This window comes from Salmo salar, chromosome ssa09, assembly GCF_905237065.1.
Source record: "Salmo salar chromosome ssa09, Ssal_v3.1, whole genome shotgun sequence".
In the NCBI taxonomy this organism is placed as follows: domain Eukaryota; kingdom Metazoa; phylum Chordata; class Actinopteri; order Salmoniformes; family Salmonidae; genus Salmo; species Salmo salar.
In genome coordinates, this window is record NC_059450.1 from 87,496,286 (window position 1) to 87,513,325 (window position 17,040).

The 17,040-nt window shown below is 43.4% G+C and overlaps 3 protein-coding genes across 3 annotated transcripts in view; 2 read left to right on the forward strand and 1 right to left on the reverse strand.

Annotated features, from left to right (window-relative positions):
- LOC106612186 (uncharacterized) overlaps positions 1-1,566 on the forward strand; it is a 71,197-nt gene extending 69,631 nt beyond the window's left edge. The window contains 2 exon segments of the mRNA XM_045724158.1: positions 582-602; positions 605-1,566. Of these exon segments, the coding sequence (XP_045580114.1) occupies positions 582-602; positions 605-702 (119 nt within the window). The 3' untranslated portion in view covers positions 703-1,566.
- A 1,228-nt stretch (positions 1,567-2,794) lies between these two features.
- Positions 2,795-10,107, forward strand: LOC123744670 (uncharacterized). Its single transcript, XM_045724159.1, has 2 exons — positions 2,795-3,460; positions 3,565-10,107. Exon 2 carries the CDS (start codon positions 6,885-6,887, stop codon positions 8,046-8,048), a length of 1,164 nt encoding a protein of 387 aa, XP_045580115.1. The 5' UTR covers positions 2,795-3,460; positions 3,565-6,884; the 3' UTR covers positions 8,049-10,107.
- Positions 10,108-11,116: 1,009 nt separating this feature from the next.
- On the reverse strand, positions 11,117-15,387 carry LOC106612185 (ankyrin repeat and SOCS box protein 12-like). Its single transcript, XM_014213130.1, has 5 exons — positions 15,230-15,387; positions 13,478-13,637; positions 12,758-12,940; positions 12,012-12,540; positions 11,117-11,801 (listed from the first exon to the last, which is right to left on the reverse strand). Exons 2-5 carry the CDS (start codon positions 13,631-13,633, stop codon positions 11,668-11,670), a joined length of 1,002 nt encoding a protein of 333 aa, XP_014068605.1. The 5' UTR covers positions 13,634-13,637; positions 15,230-15,387; the 3' UTR covers positions 11,117-11,667.
- Between the last annotated feature and the right edge of the window lie 1,653 nt (positions 15,388-17,040).

Here is a 17,040-nt window from a genome sequence, read left to right on the forward strand (position 1 = left end):
TCCTGACCCGTACTCTGCTCCTCCTTCCTGACCCCTACTCTGCTCCTTGTTCCTGCCCCGTACTCTGCTCCTCCTTCCTGCCCCGTACTCTGCTCCTCCTTCCTGACCCCTACTCTGCTCCTCCTTCCTGACCCGTACTCTGCTCCTCCTTCCTGACCCCTACTCTGCTCCTCCTTCCTGACCCCTACTCTGCTCCTCCTTCCTGACCCCTACTCTGCTCCTCCTTCCTGACCCCTACTCTGCTCCTCCTTCCTGACCCCTACTCTGCTCCTCCTTCCTGACCCGTACTCTGTTCCTCCTTCCTGACCCATACTCTGCTCCTCCTTCCTGACCCGTACTCTGCTCCTCCTTCCTGACCCCTACTCTGCTCCTCCTTCCTGACCCGTACTCTGTTCCTCCTTCCTGACCCGTACTCTGCTCCTCCTTCCTGCCCCGTACTCTGCTCCTCCTTCCTGACCCGTACTCTGTTCCTCCTTCCTGACCGCTACTCTGCTCCTCCTTCCTGACCGGTACTCTGCTCCTCCTTCCTGCCCCGTACTCTGCTCCTCCTTCCTGACCCCTACTCTGCACCTGCCTTCCAGGTGTGAACAGATGCGTGCCCCCTCCTACCCCCCTCCCCAGGACCCCCTACCCCTGGGACAGTATGACCTAACAGAGGACTTGGCACAAGCAGAGGTTTTTGAATTCAGTCAATCCAAATGAGGTCAGTCTCTTTTCTGGCTCAACAATTTTACTTGATTAACACCTTTAAGAAATAGAGAAACAGACCCTTTCCAAGGACCATCTATTTTTTCTGAGAAACACTCAAACTAAAATGTTTGGAGGATTACATCATCGTCATCCTGTGAAGAAGAATTGAGGAGGAAAAAAGAAGCACTGAAGGAAGGACCAGTGATGTTTCATTGTGAGTTTCATTGTGAGTTGTCACCCAGGAGACGAGAACTATGGATTCTAACTTCTTCACTTCATTCTAATTCCACTGTTCTTAGTTCTGAGTTCCAATGCTTCTCTCCTCCAGTAAACACAACTGTTCCCTACTGAACTGTACTGTACAGGAATCTACTACTGTTCCCTACTGAACTGTACTGTACAGGAATCTACTACTACAACCCTCAACCCCACCATCGTCATCTGAATGTCCTGGATTCATGGAGATAGCTTTTATTTTGTTCTTTTCAGGCTCTGGCGTTTTTCCATATTTGAAGTAAGCATATTTAATGTTCCTTTACCAGAACTAGTGAGTCCACCTACCTACAGTACAGTATGATTGTGTAGATGACAGGTGTTGTGTTGACGTGTGTGTCTGTGAGGATTATGTTGTTGTGATTGTGGCCTGAGGTGCACTGTAACTATGAGGCTGAAGTGGCATCCTATTCTCTACATAGTGGGGTAGGGTGCCACTTTGACTGACAGGAGAGCCGTTGGCTGGTTCTGGTGTCTCTCTCTCTCTTTTCTCTATCCCCTCTGTCTATCTTTCTGAAATAAACAATACAAAATTAACAGTAAACAGTACACTCACAAAAGGAATAGAGACATTTCATATGTCATATTATGGCTCTCTCTCTCTCTCTCTCTCTCTCTCTCTCTCTCTCTCTCTCTCTCTCTCTGTCTCTCCCTCTCTCTCTGTTCCCTCCCTCTCTCTCTGTTCCCTCCCTCTCTCTCTCTGTTCCCTCCCTCTCTCTCTGTTCCCTCCCTCTCTCTCTGTTCTCTCCCCCTCTCTCTGTTCCCTCCCCCTCTCTCTGTTCCCTCCCTTTCTCTCTGTTCTCTCCCTCTCTCTCTGTTCCCTCCCCCTCTCTCTGTTCCCTCCCTCTCTCTCTGTTCCCTCCCTCTCTCTCTGTTCCCTCCCTCTCTCTCTGTTCCCTCCCTCTCTCTCTGTTCCCTCCCCCTCTCTCTGTTCCCTCCCTCTCTCTCTGTTCCCTCCCCCTCTCTCTGTTCCCTCCCTCTCTCTCTGTTCCCTCCCTCTCTCTCTGTTCCCTCCCCTCTCTCTCTGTTCCCTCCCTCTCTCTCTGTTCCCTCCCCCTCTCTCTGTTCCCTCCCTTTCTCTCTGTTCCCTCCCCTTTCTCTCTGTTCCCTCCCTCTCTCTCTGTTCCCTCCCTTTCTCTCTGTTATCTCCCTCTCTCTCTGTTCCCTCCCTCTCTCTCTCTGTGCCGTCTCTCTCTCTGTTCCCTCCCTCTCTCTGTTCCCTCCCTTTCTCTCTGTTCTCTCCCTCTCTCTCTGTTCCCTCCCTTTCTCTCTGTTCCCTCCCCCTCTCTCTGTTCCCTCCCCTTTCTCTCTGTTCCCTCCCTCTCTCTCTGTTTCCTCCCCTCCCTCTCTGTTCCCTCCCCTCTCTCTGTTCCCTCCCCTTTCTCTCTGTTCCCTCCCTCTCTCTCTCTGTTCCCTCCCTCTCTCTCTCTGTTCCCTCCCCTCTCTCTCTGTTCCCTCCCTCTCTCTGTTCCCTCCCTCTCTCTCTGTTCCCTCCCTTTCTCTCTGTTCCCTCCCTCTCTCTCTGTTCCCTCCCCCTCTCTCTGTTCCCTCCCTCTCTCTCTGTTCTCTCCCTCTCTCTCTCTGTTCCCTCCCTCTCTCTCTCTGTTCCCTCCCCTCTCTCTGTTCCCTCCCTCTCTCTCTGTTCCCTCCCTCTCTCTCTGTTCCCTCCCTTTCTCTCTGTTCCCTCCCCTCTCTCTGTTCCCTCCCTCTCTCTCTGTTCCCTCCCTTTCTCTCTGTTCCCTCCCTCTCTCTCTGTTCCCTCCCCCTCTCTCTGTTCCCTCCCTCTCTCTCTGTTCCCACCCCCTCTCTCTGTTCCCTCCCCCTCTCTCTGTTCCCTCCCCCTCTCTCTGTTCCCTCTCTCTCTCTCTGTTCCCTCCCTCTCTCTGTTCCCTCCCCCTCTCTCTGTTCCCTCCCTCTCTCTCTCTGTGCCATCTCTCTCTGTTCCCTCCCTCTCTCTCTGTTCCCTCTCTTCTTTTTGACTATGTTTTTGTTTAATGAGGCTCATCTAGTTGGATGTCTGCCATTATCCATGATGTTACGGCAGGTCAGGGAAGTAATCAATAGCCGTAACATCAATACAACCTTTACATATTCTACTACGCACCAAACACTGTTGACAGGGTAAAATCATCGCGTCCAACCACAGAGGCTGAGTGTTGGGTCACAAAGGGTTTCCTTTGAACCAGTTAAAACAGACAGACCAGATGAAGCATCACTGAGTACTGAGCTGTAGACAGGTAGAACGTCTGTCTGTCTCACCTGTCTGTCTGAGTACTGAGCTGTAGACAGGTAGAATGTCTGTCTGTCTCATCTGTCTGTCTGAGTACTGAGCTGTAGACAGGTAGAACATCTGTCTGTCTCACCTGTCTGTCTGAGTACTGAGCTGTAGACAGGTAGAATGTCTGTCTGTCTCATCTGTCTGTCTGAGTACTGAGCTGTAGACAGGTAGAATGTCTGTCTGTCTCACCTGTCTGTCTGAGTACTGAGCTGTAGACAGGTAGAATGTCTGTCTGTCTCACCTGTCTGTCTGAGTACTGAGCTGTAGACAGGTAGAATGTCTGTCTGTCTCACCTGTCTGTCTGAGTACTGAGCTGTAGACAGGTAGAACGTCTGTCTGTCTCATCTGTCTGATTCCTTGACTGAAATGACAAAAATCACAAAATGATATGACAGATTAAACACGTCTTTCATTTGGTTCAGCTGTAAAATAATTAACATTCACAATGAACCAAATATGTTTTTTTTATAGCTTTGTTTAATCTCCATATGTTGAGAAAAGCACAGCCAACCATTCCCTTGTTTTAGACATAACTAAGAATACTGCACTAACAGGGATGGCATCAAACTGCTGTCAGCTTTCAGTTCAAGTTCTGAAGTGTTTTTCAGGGGGAGAATGTTGTACACTAGAGAGAAATAACCACTAGATGTCTACGTTTATAGGTCTACGTTTTGTTCTTTCAAAGTTAGAATTTTAAGTGCATAAAATCTCTCATATTAATGATTTTCCAAAAGAAAGTGTAAGCCATGTTCATACTTAGAAACAAATACAAGAACACTTTTTATATCAGATGATACCAGTTGATGGAAATCAAGTACAGTATACCAACTTGTGCAATGTGATATATCGTTGTATCTCCAATACTCACGACAATGTGATATAAAACAATTATTAGAGTTATATTATATTATAGTTGTATGTCATTTTGTTTGCCTTATAGGCCCTATATGAATTAATTATTGAAAAATTGGTGTGTAATTTATGTTTTTATTTCAGTAAAAAAAAGTTAATAAAATGATGATTTGATTTCTGGTATCTCTAGAAAGTGTTCCTAGAATAATTGCTTGAGATCAGTGGTGTCCAAGCCTCCTCCTGGAGAGATAACTTCCTCCTGGAGAGATACCATCCTCCTGGAGAGATTCCCTCCTCCTGGAGAGATTCTCTCCTCCTGGAGAGATACCTTCCTTCTGGAGAGATTCCCTCCTCCTGGAGAGATTCCATCCTCCTGGAGAGATTCCCTCCTCCTGGAGAGATACCCTCCTGCAGGATTTTATTCCAACCCTGCTCCTACACACCAGACTACTAACCAGCTGGTCCCCAAGACCTTGATTATCTTGAATCAGGTGTGTTAGAGCAGGGCTGGAACAAAAGCCTGCAGGAGGCTAAATCTCTCCAGGAGTTAGGTTGGCCACCCCCTACAGTAGGTTTTACTACTTTACTAGCCAGGTTGCCAGATTGGTTTTTACTTCATCTGCTATTATAACACAGAGGAGTAAGCTGAAGCAGAACAGATCTGGCAACATGGCTAGTCGATAACCTCATGTCCAGCAGAAAATATCCCTCCCCCAGTCCAGCCCCACCAGAGCCCTAATGCACAGTAGTAGATTTACCATATGTTACATAGATGATGATACACTACTTGGAAAAGCCAAGAATCCATCGTACTAGTAAATGTTGGGTAAGATATCTTCACATAGCCCCGAGCCACGTTCCACTGTTGAAGCAGAAACAGTGACAGACATCTAACTGTGCCCCACCAAAGATGCTTTCTAACAGAGATGCTATCTAACAGTGATGCTATCTAACAGAGATGCTATCTAACAGTGATGCTATCTAACAGAGATGCTATCTAACAGTGATGCCCTAACAGAGATGCTATCTAACAGAGATGCTATCTAACAGAGATGCTATCTAACAGAGATGCCCTAACAGAGATGCTATCTAACAGAGATGCTATCTAACAGTGATGCCCTAACAGAGATGCTATCTAACAGAGATGCTATCTAACAGTGATGCCCTAACAGAGATGCTATCTAACAGAGATGCTATCTAACAGAGTTGCCCTAACAGAGATGCTATCTAACAGAGATGCTATCTAACAGAAATGCTATCTAACAGTGATGCCCTAACAGAGATGCTATCTAACAGAGATGCTATCTAACAGTGATGCCCTAACATAGATGCTATCTAACAGAGATGCCCTAACAGAGATGCTATCTACGAGAGATGCTATCTAACAGAGATGCTATCTAACAGTGATGCCCTAACAGAGATGCTATCTAACAGAGATGCCCTAACAGAGATGCTATTTACGAGAGATGCTATCTAACAGAGATGCTATCTAACAGTGATTCCCTAACAGAGATGCCCTAACAGAGATGCTATCAAACAGAGATGCCCTAACAAAGATGCTATCTAACAGTGATGCTATCTAACAGTGATGCTATCTAACAGAGATGCTATCTAACAGAGATGCCCTAACATAGATGCTATCTAACAGAGATGCCCTAACATAGATGCTATCTAACAGAGATGCTATCTAACAGTGATGCCCTAACATAGATGCTATCTAACAGAGATGCTATCTAACAGAGATGCCCTAACAGAGATGCTATCTAACAGAGATGCCCTAACATAGATGCTATCTAACAGAGATGCTATCTAACAGTGATGCCCTAACATAGATGCTATCTAACAGAGATGCTATCTAACAGAGATGCCCTAACAGAGATGCTATCTAACAGAGATGCCCTAACAGAGATGCTATCTAACAGAGATGCTATCTAACAGAGATGCCCTAACATAGATGCTATCTAACAGAGATGCTATCTAACAGTGATGCCCTAACATAGATGCTATCTAACAGAGATGCTATCTAACAGAGATGCCCTAACAGAGATGCTATCTAACAGTGATGCCCTAACAGAGATGCTATCTAACAGTGATGCCCTAACAGAGATGCTATCTAACAGAGATGCCCTAACAGAGATGCTATCTAACAGAGATGCTATCTAACAGAGATGCCCTAACAGAGATGCTATCTAACAGAGATGCTATCTAACAGAGATGCTATCTAACAGAGATGCTATCTAACAGTGATGCCCTAACAGAGATGCTATCTAACAGAGATGCCCTAACAGAGATGCTATCTAACAGAGATGCCCTAACAGAGATGCTATCTAACAGAGATGCTATCTAACAGAGATGCTATCTAACAGTGATGCCCTAACAGAGATGCTATCTAACAGAGATGCCCTAACAGAGATGCTATCTAACAGTGATGCCCTAACAGAGATGTTATCTAACAGAGATGCCCTAACATAGATGCTATCTAACAGAGATGCTATCTAACAGAGATGCTATCTAACAGAGATGCCCTAACTGTGTCTTCCAGCATCCCACAAGTGATTACTGGATCTAATCCATGTCTCATGCAGCAGAGATGAATCAGGCATGTGTTCTCTTTCCCCCTCCAGTGTATGACTTCTCATCTCTCTGGGCCCATCCAAAATGGCACCCAATTCCCTATAGGGCTCTGGTCAAAAGTAGCGCACTATATAGGGATTAGGATACCATTGGGGTTGCAGCCTCTGTGCCTGTGAGCGGGAATTCCCAGTTTTAGAGAAACCGGCAAGACAGAAACATGACGGGCGGTAGCCTGGGAGCCAAACTGAATATCGTTCTGAATATTAACTCTGAATATCCACTAAATATCACGCTAAAAATCACTCAAAATATCACTCTGAATATCACTCTGAATATAACTATAAATATCACTCAAAATATCACTCTGAATATCCCTCGAAATATCACTCTGAATATCCCTCTAAATATGACTCTAAATGTCACTCTGAATATCACTCTGAATATCACTCTAAATATCACTCTAAATGTCACTCAAAATATCACTCTGAATATCCCTCTAAATATCACTCTAAATGTCACTATGAATATCACTCTGAATATCACTCTGAATATCACTCTGAATATCACGTTGAATATCACTCTAAATATCACTCTGAATATTGCGTTGAATATCACTCTGAATATCACTCTAAATATCACTCTGAATATCACTCTAAATATCACTCTGAATATCACTCTGAATATCGCTCTGAATATCCCTCTAAATATCCCTCTGAATATCACTCTGAATATCACTCTGAATATCACGTTGAATATCCCTCGAAATATCACTCTGAATATCCCTCTAAATATCACTCTAAATGTCACTCTGAATATCACTCTGAATATCACTCTAAATATCAATCTAAATGTCACTCTGAATATCACTCTGAATATCACTCTGAATATCACGTTGAATATCACTCTAAATATCACTCTGAATATTGCGTTGAATATCACTCTGAATATCACTCTAAATATCACTCTGAATATCACTCTAAATATCACTCTGAATATCACTCTGAATATCGCTCTGAATATCCCTCTAAATATCACTCTGAATATCACTCTGAATATCACTCTGAATATCACGTTGAATATCACTCTGAATATCGCTCTGAATATCCCTCTAAATATCACTCTGAATATCACTCTGAATATCGCTCTGAATATCACTCTAAATATCACTCTGAATATCACTCTGAATATCACGTTGAATATCCCTCGAAATATCACTCTAAATATTACTTTGAATATCACTGAATATCACTCCGAATATCACTCTGAATATCACTCTGAATGTCACTCTGAATATCACTCTGAATATCACTCTGAATGTCACTCTGAATATCACTATAAATATCACTGTGAAAATCAATATAAACATAATGGTGGGAGATGACTCTTTAGTTAGTCAATATTTGGTTTATTTACATTTATTTTATTTTCCAATTCAACGTCCACAGTTTTGAGAAGCTAACAGAACAGTCATATTACCTGTGACTAGCAGCTAGCTACATGTGCATACTGTATAAACAACAGATCATATATTATATTACAATATTGGTATTTTGCGTTGGAGACAGCCTCAGTACCAGAGACCCAGTTCTATCCTCAGTACCAGAGACCCAGTTCCATCCTCAGTACCAGAGACCCAGTTCTATCCTCAGTACCAGAGACCCAGTTCTATCCTCAGTACCAGAGACCCAGTTCCATCCTCAGTACCAGAGACCCAGTTCTATCCTCAGTACCAGAGACCCAGTTCCATCCTCAGAACCAGAGACCCAGTTCTATCCTCAGTACCAGAGACCCAGTTCTATCCTCAGTACCAGAGACCCAGTTCTATCCTCAGTACCAGAGACCCAGTTCTATCCTCAGTACCAGAGACCCAGTTCCATCCTCAGTACCAGAGACCCAGTTCTATCCTCAGTACCAGAGACCCAGTTCCATCCTCAGTACCAGATACCCAGTTCCATCCTCAGTACCAGAGACCCAGTTCTATCCTCAGTACCAGGTAGATGCATGATGTTTATGGCATCCAAAGTTCTGCATGACATGAGATGAACTCTTTGAAGATTTGGTTTTCTCTTTTAACAACCAACCTGCTTGTCATTACTTTACAACCTTCCACTGTTTCATTCCATGTAATGATCTGATGTTTTCTCTAGGCCATAATATACTGTTTCCCTCTCCCAGGGGATTATATTTATTCATGGCAGACAACAGTAGAGAATATCAATCCACTGACATGCCATAATAATAGTATTATAACACTGGATTGTGGTTTGCTATCAATCAATAATGAATTAATTGATTGGTGGTTAACACTATTAGCATAACACTGCTGTAGTTGATACTTTGATAAATATTTGTTTAAATTTGATCAGTTAGTTCTCTGCCATGCACTGACCATTGATAGAATATCCTACCACTCCTGCAGAACAGATTCAAGGTAAAACGGGTCATTGTTTTCCTATGGCAACAGCACACCAAATAGTAGATCTATCTACTGTATATGGTGTTAGCATGTATTTATGCTGAACCAATAAGAAACCTGGTAGAAGGAGCTATATGTGACCATCATCGTGGATATATTCATGTCAGCAGCTCTACTCAACACAGTCATGGATTCTTTGAAGTGCATTTAGGAGACACACTATTTATTTACCTCCCAATAAATGCACAAATATTTATGAAATGTAATATGGTATATTATGTTGATATTAACATTATATGTTTGTTGTTGGTTTAGACATGGACAGTATAAGCCCTCGATTCTGTTGTTGGCCGGGTGAGTCTATATTTAGGGCTGAAAGGAAGTAGAAATCTGTAGCAGACATTATACATACGATGCACTGGTTTTGTCCCAAATGGCATCCTATTCTCTATATAGTCCCTATAGGCCCTGATCAAAAGGAGTGCACTATACAGGGAATAGGGTGCCATTGGGACATACACACAGTCATCATTACAAATCCTTGTTGCTTTTCTCTAGTTGGTTATACAGTAGTATGTGGTTTCAGAACAGTCAGGGTACTAATGTATGGACACTGAAACAGATAACAAGACAAGTAACAAGTTTAGTTGGAGCTACTAGGCTTTTCACTGTACATTCACATTGTCATCTGGGGGGTTGGGGGTGACGGCTCTGGTATGACTTCTATTTTATCTGTCAGTCTGAAATGTCATCACCATGTTTGTACAGTACAAACAGCAGGGACATATATTTTCTCTCTGGCCTTCGATTATGTTTGTTTTGATTGGTTGTAGAAATAGAAAAACCAACTCTGAAACTAAGTAATGCCTATTCAAATGCTGAAACTGTGAATGTGGAGTGTGGAGAAGTCTATATATTTTGATGTAATCAAAGAGCACTGGGAATTATTACATTGTATTTCACTGTAAAAACTGAACCACTTCTGATATAACTGTAGTTGAAATTAAAACCTCTATATACTGAACTGTGTCGTAAGGTCAATGGAGATGTTAGACAGGATATCCTCATCCTGTAATGTGATGTCATATCCTGTGTGTGTACGAATTCTTCTGTTCAAATAAGGCAATGTCTTCTTCCTGTTTGTTTGCTGCTCCTTTGACTGACTGGGTTTAAACCTGTTTTTTTTTGGTACTGGTATTTTATTAGGGTCCCTATTAGCTTTTGCAAAAGCAGCAGCTACTCTTCCTGGGGTCCACACAAAACATGAAACATAATACAGAATGACATAATACAGAACATCAATAGACAAGAACAGTTCAAGGACAGAACTACATACATTTTTTAAAAGGCACACGTAGCCCACATATCAATACATATACACAAACTATCTAGGTCAAATAGGGGACAGGCGTTGTGCCGTTGCTTATTTGTTTTTTGCAACCAGGCTAGAACCTGGGTTTGACTGACTGGGTTTGAACCTGGGTTCGACTGACTGGGTTTGAACCTGGGTTCGACTGACTGGGTTTGAACCTGGGTTCGACTGACTGGGTTTGAACCTGGGTTTGAACCTGGGTTTGACTGACTGGGTTTGAACCTGGGTTCAACTGACTGGGTTTGAACCTGGGTTTAACTGACTGGTTTTGAACCTGGGTTTCACTGACTGGGTTTGAACCTGGGTTTGACTGACTGGGTTTGAACCTTGGTTTGAACCTGGGTTTGACTGACTGGGTTTGAACGACTGGGTTTGAACCTGGGTTTGACTGACTGGGTTTGAACCTGGGTTTAACTGACTGGGTTTGAACCTGGGTTTGACTGACTGGGTTTGAACCTGGGTTTGAACCTGGGTTTGAACCTGGGTTTGAATGATTGGGTTTGAACCTGGGTCTTTTGCACTCCACAAGACTATGTCACTGAGCTAAAGCCCCAGAATTTACTCAGGGAACTAACTTCAGTCTTCAGCAAGGTCACTCATAATGTGAGCGAGATTCCACAAATTACATTGTTTTTAGCTTGACTAAAGATTACTTTCAAACGGTGAGCAGTGATTTTATAGATGGAGAATACATTTACAGTGGTAGTGTAACACCTAGAGGTTACTCATGGTTTTACACTTACAAAACGTTTCTCCTGAAGCGCTGTGCACTCATATAACTGCCCAGGAGAGGGCAGTGTCTTCACCATGGTTTCAGTAGACTTCAACCAATTTCCAATGATTACATTTACGCACAGTTTGCTGAATTCAATCACAGAGATTAAGTTAAATAAATATGTCTCTTCTAATTAAACCTCTACAACTACTCAAAGGCAAAATTGGCATAATTATTATTCACACTTCCAATAAAAACAGAACAAACTGGACTTTGCAGCCCATGATGCACTCAGTAGAGACAGAAGAAGGTATGAAATTATCACACTTTTTGTTTACGTTTTGCAGAAATCCTCCTCCATATTGCTTTCACCTAACATGTGTTTTCAGAACAGTGGAGATGAAGCAGAGAAATCCACTATTGAGACACAGCCATATAGGGTATCCATTTGTGACATAATCTTCATCATACAGAGTTCAGAGGTCAGGAGATAGAGGTCAGGTGAGATGTTTCAGGTAGTTCCTCAGTATCTGGGGAATGTCCAAGCGGTCTATGGACGTCATTTTATTAACCATGGGGAGGTATCTCCGAATCGCAAGCCGTGTCTGTGACATCAGAGTATTGGGACAAACTGGAAACAAAACAGAGGAGAGGTTCCTTATTAATTCAGTGAAATTCGAGAAACGCTCCGATGTTCTCATCATTAACAACCATCAATCAGTTAGAGATACAGAACAGACTGAATATGTGAGAGTCAAATATGTAACAAATGTATAACTTTGGTGCAACAAACGTAACGAATCTGTAACAACTGTTTAACAAGTGTGTGTGATGTTCTCACCTCTCTCCTTGAGCAGCAGCACCACCGCTTCCTTCTGCTTGGTGCTCTTGTCAATAATCAGCGTGGGCAGATACACGTCTGCCCCAAAGTCTATGAGCAGCTGTATATATTCCACTCCACAGTCATACCTCAGACACATCTCCAGCACCGTCTTGGGCTCTTTGATCCTGGCCAGCATCTTCTCTGACTTACAGTTATAGTTAGGATTGGCCCCGTGGAGCAGTAGCAGCTTAAAACAGTCCAGGTGTCCATATACAGCGGATATGTACAGGGGTCCCCTGCAGGCTGTGGCGTTGGAGGCCCACACAGGGACTTTTGGCCAGACATCGACCTCGGCTCTGAACTGAAGCAGCTCCCTGAGGACCTCCACGTCTCCCTCGTGGGCGGCGGTCAGCACCGGGGAACAGTTGTTGTACGGGCTGCCATTGGGGTCGGCTCCAGCCTTTAGTAAGACCACAACACAGTCCAGGTGTTTACCACTGACCGCTGTAAACAGAGGGGTCTGGGCCTTCACATCTAGACTGTCCACCTGCAAAACCAATCAATCACCAAAAAATAATTAATCAATAGGCTAAATTACATTTATTTAGAAAGCCCTTTTTTTTACATCAGCAGTTGTCACAACGTGCTTGTACAGTAGCATAGAGTAAATGACCGTTGTTTAAACCACCGTATAATAAACCATGTCGGGAGTAGGCGTCTGGGTGGGAGAAGCTAGCCCAAAGTCTTCTATCGGCATATCTCACCTCCGCTCCATGCTCCAGCAGCACTTCCAGACACCTCAGGTGGCCGTGTGCTGCGGCAGTCCGTAGGGGGGTAACAGGGATCCCCCAGCCGCTTCTGCTGTTGATACACCTTCTGTAGCTCTCCTGGGACAGCAGCTCAGCTAACACCACCACGTCATCACTGCTCACTGCCTGGTTCAGAGCCTGGGGAACAGAGCAGTATTATACCTCCACTTACCACAGACACAGTGTTATTGGGCTGCACTTCTGGGTAGTGTTCACTACACTCAAAACAAAACACAAACAGGGAGATACTATCTGAACTTGTTCAATAAGATATTTTTACTTTATTTATCTAGGCAAGTCAGTTAAGAACAAATTCTTATTTTCAATGATGGCCTAAGAACAGTGGGTTAACTGTCTTGTTCAGGGGTAGAACAACAGATTTTTACCTTGTCACCTCAGGGATTCGATCTTGCAACCTTTTGGTTACTAGTTCAACGTGCTAACCACTAGGCTACCTGCCACCCCATCAATACTATATGCTCGTTGACGTTTTCTGTTGGACATCATTTTGAAACTCTTTGCTACGGAGTCTCCTAATGAATACGACCCTAGTTAGGTCACACCCATGTAGACTTGGGAAGTCACCCCAGTGGGTGTGATGCTGTGGAAGTCTACTGATGCTGTCTCAGTGATAGGTTGCTAAGTTACAAAGCACTGCAAGCTCATTGGTTGTACCTGGCAATGCTCATTTTCCTCCTCGTCCTCTTCCTTGGACTGAAGCAGAGAGAAGATCTTGGAGACATCCATTAGACTCATCTTGAGAGGGTTGGTGGCTGTGTTGATACTGTCTAGGACCATACTGTTACTATAGCTATAACAGTTACAACTCATCCATCTGAGGAGAGAGAGAGAGAGAGAGAGAGAGACAGAGCGAGACAACGGTAGAGAGAGGCAAAAAGAAAGAGAACAAGAGAGAGAGAGAACGGTAGAGAGAGAGAGAGAGAGAGAGAGAGAGACAAAAAGAAAGAGAACGAGAGATAATGGTAGAGAGAGAGAGGGAGAGGGGGGAGGGGGATATAAATCATTCAATTAATGAATAAACTTTATAGATCCTAGTAGGGAAAATTGGTGTTGTCACCAGCATCAGGCACAGACATGGAGAATACAGACACACTTGCAGGGCTAAACTGACTGGGTTTGTACCAGCCAGGGCTCATCTGTGCTTCCGGACAGGAATAGATAAAAGATAATAGACCGGGAATAGACAGAGACAGGGAATAGATAGAGACAGGGAATAGACAGAGACAGGGAATAAATAGAGACAAGGAATAGATAATAGACAGGGAATAGATAGAGACAGGGAATAGATAGAGACAGGGAATAGATAATAGACACGGAATGGATAGAGATAGGGAATAGATAGAGACAGGGAATAGACAGAGACAGGGAATAAATAGAGACAAGGAATAGATAATAGACAGGGAATAGATAGAGACAGGGAATAGATAGAGACAGGGAATAGATAATAGACTGGGAATAGATAGAGACAGGAATAGATAGAGACAGGGAATAGATAATAGACAGGAATAGATAGAGATAGGGAATAGATAGAGACATGGAATAGATAGAGACATGGAATAGATAGAGACAGGAATAGATAGAGACATGAATAAATAATAGTCAGGAATAGATAGAGACAGGGAATAGATAATAGACAGGGAATGGATATTAGACAGGAATAGATAGAGACAGGGAATAGATAGAGACAGGGAATAGATAGAGACAGGAGTAGATAGAGACAGGGATAGATAGAGACAGGGAATAGACAGAGACAGGGAATAGACAGAGACAGGAGTAGATAGAGACAGGGAATAGATAGAGACAGGAGTAGATAGAGACAGGGAATAGATAATAGACAGGAATAGATAGAAACAGGGAATAGATAAAAGACAGGGAATAGACAGAGACAGGGATAGATAGAGACAGGGATTGATAATAAACAGGAATAGATAGAGACAGGGAATAGATAATAGACAGGAATAGATAGACAGGGAATAGATAATAGACAGGGATAGATAGAGAACATATAGAGCCCAATGCACAGTTACATATTAACCTTTTTTCAAATTCTGTTAATTTACTCTCAGACATCTGCAAATGTTTTATTAGGAGCCAAGTGGGATGAACACTTGTTGAAATAGAAATTTCTATATAAGAGTTAAATTAGTGAAAGTCTTTGTCATATGAGTTAGCAGAAAGGGCATAATGTTGAGATGGATTAAGAAAATGAAATGTTTCTGGATATTTTTCTCTATTTGCGTAAACAACTATCATGGAAAATATGATAAAAGACAACAGATTTGGGGACTGTTAAAAACATCCATCCCAGACAGAATCCTATTCCCCATTTAACTCCTTCTATAGCTACCATGATCCAAAGACCCAGAGCCACACAGCAAATGGTGGTTAACAATGCTTTCCACTTACCTCCCCCACAGGGTCACCAACCAGTGATCTCTCTGCCAACAATGTTACTCAGGACCTTGGTAGTAAACACTTTCCACTCTTTAATAACTCCATGGTCCGTTGGTCACGTGGAAGAAGAGGAGACTCCAAGAGGAATGTGTTGCTGTATCCACACAGGGACTAGGGTCTGAGAGCTGAGGCGGGGGTGTGTGTGTGTGTGTGTGTGTGTGTGTGTGTGTGTGTGTGTGTGTGTGTGTGTGTGTGTGTGTGTGTGTGTGTGTGTGTGTGTGTGTGTGTGTGTGTGTGTAAAACACAGCTGACCAGAGAGGGGGTCTGGCTGGGTGCTGCTGGGGGGATAATTTTAGGCCCACAGATAAACTTACCTAAACTTCCATTCTTGGAGAACTGTGAGGGTTATAATTAGACTGGTGATAAGACTGGTGACACTGACACTCAGGCTTTGAGTTGGGTTGGTGGGCAGGGGCCTTGGTATTCCCTGGTGTTTCACTGTATCCTGAGTAAAGATTACATGATATGGCAGCACTTCTAGAACTGATGGTCAGTAGTAGAAATACACGGCTAGACTACCGTACCAGAAAACATGTCATCAGATGTATTATGTGTGATCTGAAATCAGATAGACTTACTACAATCTATTTTCATTTTGGCTTGCCATACTCACAGAAAGTAACCACTTAGGTTACTCAGATCTTTAATACAGTGTCAGTGTGTATTTTAATCCTATAAGAGAAATGCTTTGTGCTGTATTGTGTCTACGAGTAACAGGCCTGTCTTCACCTCCATTTCTTTAGTTTACACTGTGACTGGAAACCATCTTATAGCCTGTGTGCAGCTGTCTGACTGTCAGAGAGGCTGCTGTAGACTGTCAGCTGTTCACACAGCCCTGCCCTACCCTCAGAACCTTGATCAGCTGTTCACACAGCCCTGCCCTACCCTCAGAACCATGATCAGCTGTTCACACAGCCCTGCCCTACCCTCAGAACCATGATCAGCTGTTCACACAGCCCTGCCCTACCCTCAGAACCATGATCAGCTGTTCACACAGCCCTGCCCTACCCTCAGAACCATGATCAGCTGTTCACACAGCCCTGCCCTGCCCTACCCTCAAAACCATGATCAGCTGTTCACACAGCCCTGCCCTGCCCTACCCTCAGAACCATGATCAGCTGTTCACACAGCCCTGCCCTGCCCTACCCTCAGAACCATGATCAGCTGTTCACACAGCCCTGCCCTGCCCTACCCTCAGAACCATGATCAGCTGTTCACACAGCCCTGCCCTCAGAACCATGATCAGCTGTTCACACAGCCCTGCCCTACCCTCAGAACCATGATCAAGAAGAGCTCTGCACAGGTATGGCATGCATCTTGCATTCTTTTCCAGCATGCCACTAGATCTACACATTCCATTTTGGAGGTGAAATCTGTTTCCGCCTCTCAAAAAACACAGGGAAGGAAAATCATTTGATGTAACCATTGTTTTCTTCTAGCTTAGATGACTTTGTCCTTATAACTGAACTGAAAGTGTAGCCAATTAGTTTAGTTATGCCTGTCTACATTATACGTTTCTACAATAAAATAAATGCAGGCAATAAAGTATACTATAGTATAATATTATAACGTATCATGATTAACATTACATTTTGTCATATAAAATAATGTAAGCAGGCAGATAACTGAGGTTTGCCAAAAGTGTTTCAAAATGTGAACTTTTCATTTTTTGGACCCTCTTCATCTATCCCACTCCACTACACCAGGTGGCGCTGAATAATCATTGTTAGCGGCACTGCGCTTGCAAGAAAAAAATGGTTGCT

What these genes read in the sequence shown, in the direction of transcription:
- LOC123744670 (XM_045724159.1), top strand. Translation starts at nt 6,885, where the DNA reads ATGACGGGCGGTAGCCTGGGAGCCAAACTGAATATCGTTCTGAATATT.
- LOC106612185 (XM_014213130.1), bottom strand. Translation starts at nt 13,633, where the DNA reads ATGAGTTGTAACTGTTATAGCTATAGTAACAGTATGGTCCTAGACAGT. An exon ending in AGGAAAATGAGCATTGCCAG is followed by an intron (nt 12,941 to 13,477) that starts GTACAACCAATG and finishes TCTGTTCCCCAG; the next exon opens with GCTCTGAACCAGGCAGTGAG. An exon ending in TGCTGGAGCATGGAGCGGAG is followed by an intron (nt 12,541 to 12,757) that starts GTGAGATATGCC and finishes TTGGTTTTGCAG; the next exon opens with GTGGACAGTCTAGATGTGAA.